This window comes from Solanum lycopersicum, chromosome 4 (genome assembly GCF_036512215.1).
Source record: "Solanum lycopersicum chromosome 4, SLM_r2.1".
Lineage (NCBI taxonomy): Eukaryota > Viridiplantae > Streptophyta > Magnoliopsida > Solanales > Solanaceae > Solanum > Solanum lycopersicum.
The window spans coordinates 22876830-22895968 of record NC_090803.1 but is presented as its reverse complement, the minus strand read 5'-3'; the positions used below and the strand labels follow the sequence as shown (position 1 = coordinate 22895968).

The following is a 19139-nucleotide window of genomic DNA, read 5'->3' as shown; positions in this document are numbered from 1 at the left end:
ATCGCCAAAACTACCAAACAAATCTATATCACAGAAGCCAATCTCCCCTTCCAAATACCAGAAATTATCAACAGGTGCCTCCTCCTCAACAAGGAGGTTATGACTCTCCCCGACCTAGATTTGAGAAGAGGCCTTCAAGGAACTTTACTGGACTCGCTGAAAGCGAGACCAAACTGTATGAGGGATTGTTGCAGCTGGATACATCCACCATGTGGGGTCCAAACCCGTGGATGTCAATTCAATGTTCTACAAACCCGATCAGAGATTTTCTTAGCATTCTAACGGTGTTGGACATGATACTGAAGATTGTATAAACCTCAAGCACAAAATTCCAGATTTGATTGATCAGGAGGTTGTCTCTTTCCAACTGGCGGCACCAAATGTCAACACAAACCCGTTGCCGAATCATGGAGGCGGCAATGTCAATATGATTGAGATAGATGAAGACTGGTGTGGAACGAAAATGATTACCTCGTTGTTCACGATGATTTGTAAAGGGCTTCTGCTTCTTTAAGCGTCAAATAAATGAGAGAGTTTGTTATTTTGACACCTACAAAGGTTGTTTGCCTTGGTGCCATCTGAAACTCTCGTCAAGCCTAAGTTTGTTATTGAAACTTCTGTTGCTCAAGGTATGAATAGGTTTGGATGGTGTTGCACTCCTGACGAGCTTGCTCTCAAAGGAGAGAAGAAGGACCAGGCTAAGAGGACGATAAGAGATAGAGAAGCAGAAGAATTCTGGAGAAGGATGCAACCATAGGATTATTCCATCGTCAAACATTTAGAGAAGACTCCGACTCAGATCTACGTATGGTCTATGTAATGAGCTCTCTGCCCCACAGCCAGGCCTTAATGACAACTCTCGACGATACATACGTACCTGCAGGTACAAGTAGTGATAACATGGCTGCCATGATTCATCAGGTTATTCGAGGGCCCGGAATCAACTTTTGTGACGATGAGCTGCCTATCGAAGGAAGATCACATAACAAGGCACTGCACATCACTGTGATATGCCGTGAAAAGGTTGTAAACCGTGTCTTAGTAGATGAGGGATCTGGTCTGAATATTTACCCGTTGTCGACATTTAGGCAGCTAAGGTTTGACCTCGGGAAATGGGAGAAAAACCATGCCAACGTGAGAGCCTTTGATGGGGTTCAAAGAGACACATTGGGAGCAGTGACTTTAGCCATTCAAATGGCCCCCGTAGAGTTCAGCGTTCAATTTCAAGTATTGGATATAGATACCAGTTACAACCTTCTTCTGGGAAGGTCGTTCATCCATATGGATGGAGCCGTCCCGTGTACTTTCCATCAGATGATGAAGCTTGGGTGGAGGAATGAGGACTTGGTTTTTCCTGGAGAGGGGAGTTACCTTGGTAGGCAGGTGTCAATCATTGATGAGTTTTGGCGAGGTACATAGTTTTACACGATGGAGTTGCTGAATGCCACTGGTGATGACCTGGCCCCATAGACCCCCATGCCTGTCATATACAAGATGATAACCATTGTAATGTTGCAGAATGATTTTTAGCCAGGGTTTGGATTGGAAAGAGATTCCCAAGGAATTATTGAGCATGTTCAGATCCTAGTTAAGGGATTCAGATATGGTTTGGGGTACATCCCCACAGATGATGACATGAAAGTGAAGAAGAAAAATGCTCTAGTCTTTACTAGGTCGATCGCACATCTGTATCAATCCTTTCCAATCTAAGAGTATGCCGAGCATGAAGACCTTTTTGTAGGATTCTGTGACCTCCTCGAAGAGATAGATGCTGTTGTCAAGGAAGAGGTCGAGCTAGCTGGTATCCGTGATGCTGAGCGAGGGGAGGTGCTGCGACACTGGACTTCCACGCCAATCCTGATACCCCGAACTCTTCGGTAGAAAGGCGTTATTTCATGCACATTAAAATCGGTGGTAGTCCGGAAGAGGACCAAGACCCACCATTTTTGCATTTTCTTAACTGTTCAAATTTTTAAATTTTCATTGTGATGTTCAAAAAAGGCAACATGGCCCCATTTAATGGCCAAAGTTTGCTTTTTATTATTATTATTATTATGAAAGCCTCTTTGTTTTTTACTTCATTTATATAGTTGTTTGTTATACCTTACTTTCATAATTTTATCTATTAATGATTTCAGTAACATAAGTTACAGACCTGCCAACGTCATGTCATGACATGAGCTATATGAAAAAAATGAGGCAATTGGACTAGGTTGACGATTATGAAGAAGAAAGTGGGGAACCACATTATGTCACCGAGGAATTTCGGCAGTTCTAGAATCAGCATAAACCAAATATAGAGGAAATTGAAACAGTGAATTAGGGAGATCCAAAATGTATCAAAGAAATTAACATCAGCATCCACTTAAATGAAACTCAAAAAGAAGACCTAATGTTTTTGTTTACTTAATATATTGATGTGTTCATCTTGGAAGTCGGTGACATGCAAGGGTTGAGTACCAATGTCATATCTCATAAGTTGCCGATTAACCCGGGGTTCCATCCGGTGAAGCAAAAAACTAGAAAATTCAAGCCTGAACTGAGTTTGAAGATTAAGGAAGAGATCACCAAGCAGATAGAGTCCCGTTTGGTGGAAGTGAAGTGACACAATATACAACTTGGCTGGCCAATGTTATTCCAGTCACCAAAAAGGACGGGAAAGATCAGGATTTGTGTTGACTATAGTGATCTCCACAAAGCTAGTCCGAAAGATAATTTTCCATTGCCGAATATTCTTATTTGGATTGAAAATTGTGTTAGGCATGAAATGCAGTCATTTGTGGATTGTTACGAAGGCTATCACCAAATTTTGGTGGATGAGAAAGACGCGGAAAAGAGGGCTTTCATTACACCTTGGGGTGTATATCACTACAGGGTGATGTTGTTCCGTCTCAAGAATGCGGGTGCCACCTATATGTGAGTTATGACGACAATTTTTGACGACATGATTCATATGGATATTGAAGTGTACGTGGATGACATCATAATCCAATCCTGCGAGATTTTTGACCACTTGACACATATAAGGAAATTCTTTGATCATTTGCGTCGTTATAACTTGAAGTTAAATCTCGCCAAATGCGCTTTTGGAGTTGCATCCGGGAAGCTGTTGGGATTTATAGTAAGTAGAAGGGGTATTGAGCATGACCCCTCTAAGATTAAAGCAATTCAAGAGTTACCTCTGCCAAAGACGAGAAAAGAGGTGATGAGTTTCTTAGGGAAGTTAAATTACATCAGTCGATTAATAGCTCAATCAACCGTGGTGTGTGAGCCTATTTTGAAGCTGTTGAAGAAACATGCCACGACAAAGTGACTGAAGAGTGTCAGAATGCTTTTGATGCTATCAAGAACTATTTGTCCAACCCACCGATATTGGTTCCTCCGTGAGAGGGAAGTCCTTTGTTGTTGTAATTGTCGGTCTCAGATAGTGCATTCGGGTGTATACTTGGTCAACGTGATGAGACAGGAAAGAAGGAAAGGGCTATCTGTTGTATAACCAAGAAGTTTACTCCATACGAGTCTCGTTACACTTTGTTGGAGAGAACGTGTTGTGAATTTATGTGGATTGCCAAGAAGCAGAGACATTATTTATCTTCCTATACTACATACCTCATTTCCAGAATGGATCCACTGAGTTATATCTTCTTAAAGCGATGTCGACCAGAAAGTTAGCCAATTGGAAAATGTTGTTGAGTGAATTTGACATGGTGTATGTGACTCAAAAAGCAATAAAGTCACATACTTTGTCTAATCATCTGGCAGAAAATCCCATTGATGAAGAGTATGAACCACTTAAGAATTATTTTCACGATGAAGAAGTGTCGTTTACGTGTGAGGATATTTCTGAAGCATATCCAGGTTGGAGATTATTCTTTTATTGAGCAGAAAATCATCAAGGTAAAGGTATCAGATCAGTCTTAGTGTCAGAATCTGGTCAACACTATCCCATTGCGGCTAAACTCCGATTTAATTTCACAAACAACATGGCTGAATACGAAGCTTGTATTCTTGGTTTAAAAATGGTCATTGATATGAATTTCAATGAGTTGTTAGTTATTGGAGAATCAAATCTTTTGATTCATTAAGTTCAAGGAGAATGCGTTATCAAGAACCCTAAGATTATACCTTACGTACAATACGTACAGAAGTTGTGCAAAAGGTTTGTAAGATCGAGTTCAGACATACTCCCAGAATACAAAATTTATTGGCCCATGCTCTCGCCACCATCACTTCGATGATTAAGCATCCGGATATAGATTATATTATTCTTTTGGATATGGATTTGAAAGAACATCAAGTCCATTGTTCCTATGTTAAAGTAGAACCAAACAGTTCGGCTTGGTATTTTGATATAAAGAAGTATTTGGAGTCTGGAACTTATCATGAAAATGCTACGTCCAACCAAAATAAGTCGATACGCTGTGTGGCTCTCAATTTTTTTAAGTGGAGAAGTACTTTATAGGAGGACTCCATATTTGGGTCTTGTAAGATGTGTTGATGCTGTTGAATTTGTGAAGCTTGTAAAATATATACATGCTGGAGTTTGTGGTACGCATATGAACGGGATCACTTTGGCAAGAAATATCCTACGAGCCTGGTATTTTTTGGATGACTTTGGAGAACGAGTGTTGCAAATTTTTGCAAAAATGCCACAAATGTCCAGTGCATGGTAATTTGATCAGAGTGCCACCTCACGAATTTAATGTTATGAGTTCACCTTTGCCATTGATAGCTTGCAGAATGGAGGTCATCGGTCAAATAGAGCCAGCCGCTTCTAATTGACACAGATTCATTTTGGTCGCCATTTATTATTTCACTAAGTGGGTGGAAGTAGCTACTTACAAGTTGGTAACCAAGAAAGTTGTGGTTGGTTTTATTCGCACCAATCTGATATGTAGATTTGGGGTGTAAGAATCCATCATTACGGATAATGGTGCAAATGTGAACAGTCACTTGATGAGAGAGATATGTGAGTAATTTAAAATTACGCATCGAAACTCAATTGCTTATTGTCCCTGAATGAACGAAGCTGTAGAGGTTGCCAATAAGAATATCAAAAAGATTTTGAGGAAAATGATTGACAAGCATACAGGTTGGCATGAGATTTTACCATATGCTTTACTGTGATAACACACGACAGTCAAAACATCGACTGGTGCTACGCTTAACTTACTTGTATATGGAACAGAGGCAGTCATACCTGTTGAAGTTGAGATACCATCATTGAGAATCATCCAGGAAGTTGAGTTGAGTAATGCCGCATGGGTGAGCAAGCGGATTCATCAATTAACTTTTATTGATGAGAAGAGAAAGCTTGTTGTTTGTCATGGTCAGTTGTATAGGCGGAGAATGGTTCGTGCCTTTCACAAGAGAGTAAGAGCGAGAGTTTTCGAAGTTGGCCAATTGGTTTTTAAGCGTATTTTTCCACATCAAGACGAGTACGAAGGAAAGTTCACACCAAAGTGGCAAGGTCCTTCCATGGTTCGTAAAGTATTATCTGTAGGTGCTTTGGTCTTGTCGGAGATTGATGGCACCGTATGGCCTAAACCTATCAAATCGGATGCTGTCAAGAGATACTAAGTGTGAAGCTTCGGTCTGCATTTTTGTTGTTTACTTGCAATCATTTTGTATGCTTGTATTTGTTTTGTTTAAATTTTACCCCTCTTGTAACGAACTACGTCTGACCTGAATTCTCATGAATGTGATACGTAGGCGGCCTATGTCGGCTTCGGTCAATCAATATACCCCTTTAATATTTCCTTGTAACGAACTACGTTTGACCTAAATTCTTAAGAATGAGATACGTAGGCGGCCTTCTTTGTAGTTTTTCTTATTTCGTTACCTTTGAGGGGGAACTACGTTTGACCTGATTCTTGCCTCGACGGGATACGTAGGATCCACAAAGGTATGTTCATATTTCCCGTAAGATTTCTATTCCTCTTTACAATAGAAACTGGAATAGAATTTTTGAGAAGGACTCTAAAATTCTTGAGAAGAAGAATCCTCCTCATCAAATCAAGACTAATGTTGTTTCGCCATTTTCAACTGGGAAAGAAATTTTGAGGATGGCCTCAAAAATTCAGCATGGATTTTTTTGCAAGTATAGAGCGACTCTGAAAAACTCGACCACAAATAATCAGATAGACCTCCAAGCATCAGACTCAAAGAAGTTTGTTAAGCCTGATATGACATGACTTGGTAGAGACTTTTTTTTAGATAATATTTCTCAAAATTTATTCCTCTTAAATTACTGGTTTATTTTCCTTTTTATGTTCCATTTGTTTTGGCATAAAATATTTTGTCTTATCTATAAAGAGTTGGGAGAACGAGAAATCAACCAGAAATAGCAGGGCAAGAAGCATAGCTGAAGAAATCGACACAAATTAGTTCATTTTTAAAACTAACATTTTTTCTGTGAACGTAGGTTAATAGCCTTGCTCTGAAACAGGCAATTTTTTCCGGCGGATGAATACGACAAAGTCAAAAGATGCGAAAAATATCCCAAACTCAATAGTTTTCCCAGAAGCAAGAGATATTTTATATATCTTACATCGGGGACTTGGGAATATGAATTGTTTATTTTAATTAATTTCCAATGACATGAAATTTACAATGGACATCATTTGCATCATAATTTCGGATATGATACTATGCATTACTCAGAGGGTGTCAGCTAGTTTATTATCGATCTAGACAATTTATTACCGGAAGACGTTTTGCCGTTATCATGCATCGCGAGTCAATACTCATGCATCGCGGAAAATTATATATCACGAGTCAATACGCATGCATCACGGAAAATCATGCATCGCGAGTCAATACGCATGCATCACAGAAAATCATACATCATGAGTCAATACTCATGCATCGTGAAGGAGCGTGCATCGCAAGTAAACACTCATGCCTTGCGGAAGACTGTGCGTCGTGAGAAGGTTTCATATCTTCGAAACAATTAGGCGTCGCGAGAAGGTGTCATACCTCGCAGAAATTATGCGTCGCGAGAAGATTTCATACCTCATAGAAATTATGCATCGTGAGAAGATTTAATACCTTATATAAATTATGCATCGCGAGAAGATTTCATACCTCGCAAATTTACGCATCACGGGAAGATATTCATGTCCCGTAAGAAATCATGCACTACCGGAGAAGGAATCGTGCATCCAAAGAGAAATATTAATCCGTTGTCATCAACTGCATTCTTTTATTTTGATTAAAGTAAACAACACAAAGAGCACACCAATATCAAGAGAAGAGTCAACACTGCATCATCTATCATTCATGTTGACATCAATATGAAGAGTACATTGACATCAAAAGAAATATCAACATCGCATCAGCATTTATTTATTTCGACATCAAGTGAAGAGTTAATTGAGGATTACATTGCAAACACCAGGCATAAGATTTATTTGCTTTACATCACACCGATCGAGTTGACATCGAATATCAAGGAGAACAATGGAGTGTCGACATGGTCAAAAGACATTGTCTGCCATCCTAATTGCATTTTTAAGCTGAGGAGGTTTTATCTTAGTCTTTGTCGAGAGCATCCAAAAGGATGAATTCTCCAAAAAACCACAGGTACAAATGACATCAAAAAGGACACAGCACAACGTGAAACTTTTTCTTAGAAGTGAACTGAGACACAGTCCAAAGAGGAATGTCAAACTCTTAGGGAGCTAGTAAAGGAGCGACTTCCACAACAATCTAACCACACCCCTATCAGAAGGCATGTGGGTTTTCCTTTGAGTTTTGTCTGTTTCGGTCTCGCATCTTGATATTTTGATCTACCGGAAACTAAATCTAAGTGACAGTGCGCCAAGAGTTTGGAAATTATGTCTGTGAATATTGTTGCCTGTGGATGTGAGCGCACCATATTCATGGCTAAGAGGTTACAAGCCTCCTTTCATACCCGTTTAATTCGTCACTTATCCAAAACCAGAGGTTTACAAGCCTCCTTTCATACCCGTTTAATTCGTCACTTATCCAAAACCAGAGGTTATCTAGCATAATATATTCCCTTTTAAACTGATCGAGTCGAACTACAAACAGCCTAATGCCTGAAGTTTAAAGATATGTAGGCGGACTCAATGTTAAAACTTGGCTGTGTTCCAACATTCTCTCTTGAATTTTATTCTCGATCATTTTGGTACCTTCGTAACTCGGTATCTAGGTGGCTTTTGATTTGTTTCAAAATCGAGCGTTAAATCTAGTGTATTCGAACTAAAAGTGGCCTGAATTCTCATATAGCATGAGATATATAAGAAACCCATTACCAGGATGCGGCCATTATTCCTAAAGTCCATGACAAGATTTGCCGAAAAGATGAATGTGTGGTCGGTCAAAATTGGTTTGTTCAAATTCATTTTTCTCTTATTTCTTCCATCAATCGAAGTAATATGAGGGACAGTTGTTGACACCCAATTTTGAACTTCCCCGATACTAATTTATTAACGATCTTCTTAATCCCAAACGTTTTGAGATAATTGGTTCCATTAAGGCTCAAAAGGCTTTTCAAGTTATTCCAAATAAATCTGATAATTTTCATAATTCTTAGATATTACGTAGGATTTACATAATATATATGGATTTTATGTGTTATGTTTATTCGAAATTCTTCTTTAAAGTTTTGATTTTGTTAAAATATTTAATTATTAATTTAGTTATGTAATGGTTTACGTTCAAATTAATTATTTTATGACTACGTTGATTATTTTATTTCGTTAAAATTAAAAAGCTTGTTAATTAATTATATTAATTTATCTTTAAATTTAATAACTTTGGCCAATATTTGGATAGATGGGCTTTTAGATGAATTTGGACCCTTTGTTTTTCAGGAGCCCATCCCAGACTTTCAGTGATTCCTAGTCCATGTCATTTCAATTCACTGTAAAGGCCCAACCCACCTATCTATCAGCCCACCTCTGAAACCAGTAACCCATTCTCACCATACCCACCCCGAACTTCCGACCGATCTACTGTGTCATCTTCTTCTTCACGCGTAAAGTAAAGCTTTCCAGTAGCCAGGCGGGTTCCTTCCCCTCTCCCTTATCCTATTATACGAAAATTGTACTCGAAGGCCCCAGGTCGAAATCTCCCTTTCTCTCTTGTCCTTCCTCTAAAATGGGATGTCTCCCTTCGATTTTCTGTTGATGATCGTACAAGGATAGAGTTGGAAGCTTATGCTGAAGAGGGATTTGAATTTCGAAATCAAATCCCATCCATTTTCCGCCCAAAAATTTTCTTCCCATTTTTCTCTCCTATAAATATCAGTGAGAGAAAAGGGAAAAAACTTCTTTAGCTTGAAAAAATATTACAAAAAGTAGAAAGATTTTGAGTCCATTTTTGTTAGCAAGAACTTACAAGAAAAGGAATTACTAGGTTATAATATTCATATAACAAACATGCGATAATTTATTTTTTTTTGTTATTTGTTGCAAAATTTGTTGGATTTCTGAATCTTAAAGGAAGATATTGAAGTCTATCCAAGCTCATTCCTATCTCTGGTTCTCTATACGAAGAAGGTACAACTCGTTTCTCGATAACATACTCTCCTTTTCTCCTCCGTTTTCTCTGTGAAATAGCACTTTGTTGCTGGAAATTTTCTGCTGTTTGTTCATCTATTTAATGTTAATTCAATGGAGATATTGGTATGACTTATATGTTGTTGATTCATTTAAGTAGATATGGTATCCGGTTAGAGTTGAAGAAGGCTATGTGGTATTATCTAAAGCGATATTTCGTTGTTCTTCCTTCTTGAGCCTTTTTTTCTTATAGTCTAATCTACATCGGTGTTCAACATTCGGCGTCTTATCATTCATTCTCTCACCTCAAGTTGAACGAATTGATTAAGATATTCAAATTTGAAGTTTATTTGTGAGGTTGATGATTGTTTGAAGTTCATGTGTTGCGTTCTTGACTCGTCTAATGATTTTGTTGTTCCAAGATGATATCAAATCCGATTTCTAGCGGAAGTATATCATTGATACAGGGAGAGATTATTGTTAGGTCTTATATCAAAAAGGTTACGGCATTCGAAGGTCGATTTTACATTATTTTGGTCTTGAATATATACCCATTTGTTCGAAAATTTGTGTTAAATCTCATGGTATACCCTCGTTGCCTTAGTATGTTTTCTTTATTACCTATAGTCTAAAGAAAGTGCTAAAAAAATAATAAAAGGGACAGTGGCATGCTGGTGTTTGTATGCTTACTGCCATGCCCATATGGTTGCCTAATGACATTGATTTTTTTTTCTTGAACAGGTCTGCGTTTTTTATTTGTTCTTGTTTCTTTTCAAAGAACATTAGTCGTGTTTCGGTTAGCTTTCAAGTTTGACTTTTCTTGGTTGTTATTCAAGCTCTTGATTTCAGGATGAAGTTTTCTTGCTGGATGCTCGTTTCTTTATTTGTGTGTGGATAACATATCCCATTTGAGCATGTTTATTTGTTCTCAAAGTTGATTTCTATCAACCTTGTTGTTCCGTATAATATGAAGGAGTTTTGATTATTCTTTCTTCACAGGTAGCATTTGTTTAGGTGTTCTCTTCGTTATTAGAGACAATGTATTTTGAGATTTCTTGTAAATTTTAAAGCAGTAGCATAAGTATTCGTTATTGTGTCATTGTCATTACTTAGGCTTTGACATTCCATAGTACATATGGTCGCATGATTTGGCTTAATCAAATTATTTTTGTTTATTAGTATGGGGGCTGCTCTAGTCTTTGTTTTAATTTTAGAAGTATCTTTGCTTTATTATTTTCGGGATGCGAATTCCTTATCGCTTGCATTCCTCCGAGTCAAACTTTTTTGGTCGTCCTCATTCTTTTCAAGTGAAAGAGGAGAAATTGCAGGGGCAAGGACTGATTTACGTGTCTTGGAATAGTCCAAAAAGGACTCTATTCATGTGAATGTACACTATGATACATTGATATACTGACTGTATACGCCGATATACAGTCAGGATATACAGCATACAGGTTTTAAATCACGGAAAATACAGGTAGAAGTGCAGGAATACGTAATCCAAATAAAAATACAGGTTCCAAAAGTCCAGAACAGATCGGATATATCCCATATACTACACTATACAATCAGTGTATACGCTGGCTGTTAGACATAAAATAGGCCAAAGACCCAAAGAAATTTCCAGTAGGTCCGTTAGCAGGAATTTTGGCCAAAAACCAAAATTGGACATTTCCTTTTTTCCTCCATATTTATTAATATATTTTGACTAAAATTATTTGATTAATTTTTGTTGATTTAATTATACTCCCAAAATAGTAATTTCCCTTATATTAATTTTTTTTTTGATCTATTTTGTATATGTTTATTACTTAGATTTTATTTTAATATATTGGTCTTGTTTGCACATATTAATTATTTTCATTTTTTTGTGATTTTCGTATTTCATTTTTACCTCAATATAACATATTAATTAAATTAAGCAAATGAATAAATAATTTTTCTTTTACTTTTGTTTAAAAAATTCGAAAACTTGTTTGAAAGTTAATTTATCAAATCGCCGGTCAACCGCAAGTTAGCGGGAATTCCGAGGGACTAAGCCTTTCTCAGAATGTACATTTGAACTTCGAACCCTTTTCAAATGATTTTTGTCTGTTTTAAATCTTTTGAAAAATAATGTTTTCTTGGTTTTACTAAAAAATCAAGTGACAACTCTGTTAATTGGGAAAATTAATTTCTCTTAAATCATAAAAGATTAATTCATTTTTTCGAAACTTAATCATTTTTTACTACCATATATTTTTAAGTAAAACATTTGGTAGTCAAAGGCCTAGGCTAATTTCGGATCCTTCTTCTTCAGATCAACCTCTACACCTCATCATAGATAATATGGCCAAGAAGAGCAATCGACCTCAAACAAAATTCCATGCCAAATTTGGCGTAAAGTTGGTGTTCCTTGAGGACTTGAAAAACTAACCACAAGTGACTCTCATGCTCATTTTCATTCTTTGAGTATATCAAAATTTTCATCAATGAAGACAATCACAAACTAGTCGAGGTAACCTCAGAAAAAATCTATTCATTATATCTATAAACGCCGGCGGGGCATTTGTTACCCCAAAAGACATATCTAGAAATTCATAGCGACCATATCTAGTTGTGAATGTTTTCTTGGGAACATCTTCACCTATCACCTTAAGTGCTGATATCCCGGCCTTAAGTGAATCTTGGAAAAGTAGCTAGAACCTTGGAGTTTATCAAAAAGATCAATAATCCGAGGTAGAGGATACTTGTTCTTTATTTGTGACGTTATTGAGTTGGCGATAATGAATACACATTATAAGGGACGCATACTACTTATTATGAAACAAGACTGCAGCACCCCATGGAGAAATTTTTGGTTGAATGAAATCCTTGTCTTGTAAATCTTTGAATTGGAGCATCAACACTTTCAATTCAGGCAGAGCCTTCCAATATGAAGGAATTGAAATGGGATTCGTATCAGGTAAAAAGTCAATGTCAAAGTCAATTCCCCATTTGGGAGGAACGCTTGAAGGTCATTAAGAAAAAAACTCTGGGTAATCCTTCACCACGAGGACTGACTTTATAGATGAAGTTTCACATTCTAGGTCCTTAACCCTCACTACATGATATAGAAAACCCTTTGCTATCTTCAAACAAGAAATGATTTCACCGTTTGGCATAGAACTTCCCCTCTTACATTGTAAAATGGGTTCATTTGGGAATTGAAACTTCACTACCCTTGTTCTACAATCTATGGAAGCAAAGCATGCAAGAAGCCAATCCATACCCAAAATGAAATCAAAATCAAACATGTCAAGTTCTACAAGATCAACAAGAGTAACTCTATTGGGCAGCATTATAGGACATTTCCTATAGACTCTTATTGCAACCACAAAGTCACCTATGGGGGTACAAACTCAAAAGGGTTCAATCAAAACATAAGGACGTACATCAAACTTTCTAGCTATCAAAGGTGTATGAAAAGAAAGGGTAGCACCTAGATCAAGAATAACATAAACATTAACTGAAAACTTCTAAAATACTCGTCACCACTTTGGGAAAGATCTCTTGTTCACCGCTAGCCTTGAGTTCATAAAAAAGGTTCCTTTTTGTACCATCAAAACTAGGAGCGCTTGATTGAGTTTGTCCATTTGCCTTGCCTTGAATTCTCACATAAGGACAATCTTTCACAATATGGACAACCTTTCCACAACCATAGCAACTATTAGTCCCAACAAGGCATTCGCCCATATCTTTCTCACCACACTTACCACAAATTGGTCTTTCTTTTGGTGGATTAACATTTCTCTCTTTTTGAGGTTTAAGATTAGAACCTCCATTATTGCAATTATTGTAGAAATTAGAAGGAACCTGATTTGAAAACCTCTTCTTGAACTGAGGCTTGTCTTGCATATCAAGCCTATTATTAAAAGAACCACTTTCAAAAGACCTAGCCTTCTTAGCTTCTCTGTACCTCTTCTTTAGATGATTATCTTCAACCTGTTAAGCATCCATCAACCTAGAAAGATCCATAGTGTCATGAAGCATTTCTATACTACATTCTTCTTTAAGCTCTTCGAACACTCTCGTTAGATAATGGCTCATTTTATCCCTATCATTAGAAACAAAAGAGGAAGCATATTTGGACAGCTTAATAAATTTTTTAAGGAGTTTTCCTTGACACTCATACCTCCTTGACAAAGGTGGATGAACTATTCTACCTTTGCTTCCCTCTGTTCCCTTTGAAAGAATCTGTCAAGAAAGTCCTTTTTGAAGATATTCCAAGTCATGGGACCACCTCTCGAAGCTCTTTTATCCTTCCACTGATTATACTAAGTCTGAGCCACGTCCTTGAGGTTATATGTATCAAGCTCAACCTTTTGAGTAGTACTCACCCCCATAGCAAAAAATATCGTATAGACTTTTGATCCAAGAGAAATAGAAGGATTCATCCTCTTAAAATCTGTCAAACGGCTAGCCATAGTACTAGCATGTTGATTCTCTCGAGTAACAACCTCTCTATTATCTTGTATCGTAATGTCTTTATCTTGAGTGGTGATGTCTTCGGCCATTTGTAACATGGGTGCCCTCACCTCACCATCCGTCATGGCTGGAGGATTGATTAGAACTTGATCATTCACAGCGGCTTGCACTTGAGGAGGAACTTGATTGCCTTGGGGAGTTGCTCCCACAGTTTTCAACCTCCTCTCCTACTCTTCTCGCGGCTATACTTCTTGTGTTCATCGCCAATAACCACAACAAAGGGATAAGATGCTAAAAGACACATAGTGCTAAAACTTTAGAGGCACGACATAGGATTACAAAGAAAAGAGAATTTTCCAAATCCTCACATAGGCTCTCATAAAAAATTGTGGCACACTTCACAATGATGAACACGACACTAGGTAATATATCTTAGTAAGATATTGATCCTAAATATATTCAACCTCATGCTTTGATACCATATTTTTCACATCCGGAGAGACCCCATATACGACTGGCGGCGGTGGCCTCTTAGAGGACTCACACAATCCCTTAGCGTTCGTTAAAACATGTCATCAGTTAAAATTTGTTAAAGAATTAAAAAATTTCAAACTTATGTACATATTGAGGTATACCTAGACCTCTCACATAGAAGCTTACATAGACTTTACTTGTAGAAACATATCAACATACATACATTATTCTAAAACTTGTCTCACATAAAAACCATTTAAGAGTATAAGTTGAAATTAGTTAATAAAACATCTATATGACATATAGTCCTTAATACAATAGAATCCAAAGAGATAAAATAGAATAAATAATATTGTTAAAACTACTAGTTTTCATAAGCTAAAATTATGAAAAGATAGCATCCTCGGACATGAGGACCTAAAAATACATTGAGAAAAAATTGCAAGATTCTTCAATCAACCTTCCTAATCTTCAATGGCCCGACCCTACATGTGTAGTAATATAAAGTAATGGGTTTAGTATGCCACATGCACTATGTATGGATATATGCACATAACATTTAAGGACATGCATGAAAAAGGATCATTCCTTAGAAAAACATGTAAGTCATATAAAAGTCTTCAATGCACATAAAATAGAACATATACAAGTTACGGATTTTATCAACATAAAGCATGATCATAATCAATGACATATTATCCTCGAGTCATGTTAACATTTCATTTGAATATATCATATCGACATAACATACAAAGCACTTACCAGTGATTCAATTACAAACATATAAGTGAAATGGTCATTGAAATTTAAATAACCCCACACAACCAAGTAGATAAGATTGGAGACCATAAGTAAAGCTTTGCTTCATATAACTTGTAACATAAGTAGTCATCACCTCATAATACAATATAGACCAATAACATGTTCATTAACGTAACAAACTTCATATATAAGAGTAACAACATGTATCATAACCATCTTACATTTCATGTTATCGTATTACATATGAAGAATCTCCTACGACTTCCCTTAGAGTAAACGTGTGCAATGTCTACGTATAGTCTAATATTCCTACATATACTAAGTTGACTCTTCAAGTAACCCTAGTAAGATTCCATTTACTTGTATTTCATTTTACTTGAGGGAACATTCTCTTTCACCGATATTAGACCATGTTGACTAAACATGGAACCCATTGTAATAAAAACCCACACCGAAAGAATGTGGTTTATCGGACAAAGTAGAACCAAACATGTCATAACTTTCTAGGTGGATCTTCTATCTAGTATCATATGGTGGAAACATAGTTCAAGAACTAGGAGAAGTATTAGAGATCCATATTTCCACATTACATAGAAGCCTCTATCTCATAAGAGTCATTGTGAACCTATATTCCAACTAGGGAAGGGACACCTCTCATATCTAGTTCACTTGGTGATAAGCTAAAGTCCCCTTTTTATTAACATTTAAGTCATCATTTATCATAAATATTATCAGAAGTCATAGAAGATTAAATCCTTGTATAAACATGATCATAAGCTCTTTAGGATTACATGAGATTTCCTTTTTTGTAACCCTTCGTTTTTGAGATTAACATATCATAGATCATCTTCTGTAAAGCATAAACCAAAATATCATAAACCTGCATTATCATATTCGTATCATGATCTCATAAATTAACATATTCATAGGTCAACATATATGCATAGCTTTATCATGCATATTTCATTATCATTGTAACATCATTTATAAGCTAACATAAACGTTATAGATCAGGACTTTAGAAGACTTACCTCTTGCTTCCAATATCCTTATTCAAGAACTTGTATTCAATATGCAACAACCATCCAACAACATAGTAAAATACTCAACATAATAATCAATACTAACTTTTCAACTCATAAACAAGACTAATTTGTATAATAGAATAAGGGAAAGGGTCATTTAGGAGTTCATTCAAGTCAGAGACCCAATTAAAACAATTACATGTTATAAAGTAGTAGGTGAACCCAATTCAGAACCATCAATTTAATATGAACATGCTTCACAAAATTTAATCATTTAAAGTCAAACATTTGACAATATATACTAAATCAACCATAGAAAACCATTATTTTGCATCGATAGTCATAAATTTAGAGTTAGGGAGAAACCCGTTTTGTAGGGTAAAGACCCTAGGATTTTAATTTCTTAAAATTAATATTTAAAAGGACCTCTTGGGGAAAGGAATCATAAAAGTGAAAAAGCCATACCTTATTGACGAACAATCCATGAATTTTGGAAGAAAAAATTGAAGTCTTCATCTTCTTCTTTAAACTCTTCTTGTTCTTCAATGGAGTTTGGGAAAGCGAGCGTTCTTGAGAGAGATAAGAGAATTTCGTTTGATTGGGTTTAACTGAGTAAAAAATGGTCTAAAACTAACCTATAATCAATATATAGTCGTCCTACAAAATAACCAAAAGACCCTTAACTTAAATATGTCTTTTTGTGAAGTTAAATTACCAAAAGTACGACTTTAATAAAACTAGGAAGTTGTTGCGTGTTTAGGGGACAATTCCAATTTTTTCTAAATTTTTGGTCGAGGCAGTGTGCCTCATGACAGACTCACGTCAAGAGGATGCCTCCCAAATGTTGAGGCAGTGAACTTTGTGTGGGCTGCACGTCGCCCAGCAGCCCCCTGGTTCTTGCTCGCGTAGGCTACTTTGGCAGCCTATCTAGCCATGTTGGGGTCCTCCCCAAGGACCCTTCTGGTGGTCCTTGGTGTGTCGTTACCGGACATTTGGACCCTTTGTAGTATGTACTACCTATCCAAAATCTTTTTACCATTTTTAGACTACATTTGACACTTTAAAACCTTCACCAAACATAGGGACGTGAATTATTATAATTTAGCTAGTTTCGGGACGTGACGGTCTTTGATTGTCGTTTTGGCTCTTACCTTTTCTAAATGAGCTTATTTCATTAATAATGTTCTTGAAACATTATTCAATAGGCTTATATCTAGTCCAATTCATGGACTTCAAGAGTGTTACAATACTTTTCACAATCAAGCATGTAGACCATACCTTACCTTATCATCGTCTTTCACATTAGACTTCACATATCAACACACCTTAATCATGATACTAACATTTGAGTACTACAAACATAACCTTCATACTCATGATCATCATAATAGCAATCCACTTGACATATATTTCCCTCAATACCATGACCCCAACATGTATGATATACAAGAAGTTAACACTGCCACCATAAGTGGACCAAACCAAACAACATCAATTTCAATACTATAGACTAGAATTTAGGTCAACTTGCAAATTCTTAAAGCCATAATCATCATAGATGAATCCTCAACAATTCATTATCAATAGATATACATAGAAATATCTTTCAACAATACATTACAATCTAAACATAATTCCATTAATATCCAATCAAAATTACAAAACCCACTTTATAGGTTAAATTAGGAGATTAAGGATGTCATGGGTTCTTCAAGGAATTACATTCAAAATTATGTCATTACAATGACTTTGAAAACCATTTTACAATGAACCCATGTTTAGATTGAAAATTGGGAAATTTGATCGTAGAAACATTTTGGAAAATCATTATAGAACTCCTTGAATAAAAAGCTATCCAAGGATCAAGATTTGTAATACATTATAGATTTAAGACCCACGAAAATTGAAGAATAGATATGTTCGAAATCCATCTCCTAGCTTGATTTTGAACTTGGTCTCCAATGGAGTTCTAGAGAGAATCTAGTTTTTGAGGGAAAGGTTTGATTTGAAGGATGAATTCTAACTTGGGGTTTCAATGTCTTAACTAACTTAAAATACCCTAAAATAGGTAAACTAATTGTCCACCCTTTAATTAAAACGTGGGGTGAATTTAAAATTTCATCCCTTAGTTGGCAAAACCATTGGACAGATAGCAGGCAGTGGCTGTTTACCACCACCAACAGACCATAAGCGGTTTGACGCTACCGTCCTGTAGCTCTATGGTTCTTAAATTAGGCTCCACAAAGTGAGGTAAAAGGTCTCATGAATATTTTTTTATCCACACCCCCTACCCATTAACGGGTCGTCACTCCTTTAACGGGGCATCACAAGAGGGGTCGTTGGTGAAACTGTCTTGGAAGCTTCTTGGACAAATAATTGACTCCTCCTCAAGGACCCTTAAGGTGGTCGTTAAATAGTCTTACCCGGATGTTTTGATTCTAAAAATTACCATCTAGATACTAGGGTCCACTCCTATCATTTTAGACTCCAAACAACACTTTAAAACAAGGCAAACATACTAGGACATACTAGCACACAAAACACTAGTTTCCGGACTTCTTAGTCGTCGTTTGACGTTTGACCTCAAACCTCTTTAAACCAACTGTTAGAAGTTTTTTCTCACCTTATTAAGCATTTGTTGAATCACGAAACTCATGTGTGGCTCTAGTTTTATCCTATTTATTTTTGAGGGTCATAACATTATCCCCCATTTTGGAACATTCATCCTCGAATGAAACTTATGAAATTTAAACACTTTCAAGGAGTTATTGACCCAATTATAAGCTCACAATATTCAACATTAATACAAACTAATAGACAATACACCGAACGTACAAGGAATACCAACTTCATATCATTATGCACTCAATGCGACACAAGTAAGTAGAAACTTGATTTCACCCTT

At 36.5% G+C, this 19139-nt stretch overlaps 2 protein-coding genes and 1 long non-coding RNA gene across 3 annotated transcripts; 2 read left to right on the top strand and 1 right to left on the bottom strand.

Annotated features, from left to right (window-relative positions):
* Positions 1–900: 900 nt before the first annotated feature.
* On the top strand, positions 901–2920 carry LOC138348017 (uncharacterized). The gene is made up of 3 exons (XM_069296620.1): positions 901–1411; positions 1742–1827; positions 2642–2920. Exons 1-3 carry the CDS (start codon positions 901–903, stop codon positions 2918–2920), a joined length of 876 nt encoding a protein of 291 aa, XP_069152721.1.
* Positions 2921–8943: 6023 nt separating this feature from the next.
* Positions 8944–10705, top strand: LOC104646830 (uncharacterized). The gene is made up of 2 exons (XR_741011.4): positions 8944–9527; positions 10269–10705. It is a non-coding gene; the product is annotated as an uncharacterized lncRNA (long non-coding RNA).
* Positions 10706–13010: 2305 nt separating this feature from the next.
* On the bottom strand, positions 13011–14098 carry LOC104646870 (uncharacterized). Its single transcript, XM_010321327.1, has 2 exons — positions 13886–14098; positions 13011–13490 (listed from the first exon to the last, which is right to left on the bottom strand). Exons 1-2 carry the CDS (start codon positions 14096–14098, stop codon positions 13011–13013), a joined length of 693 nt encoding a protein of 230 aa, XP_010319629.1.
* Positions 14099–19139: the final 5041 nt, after the last annotated feature.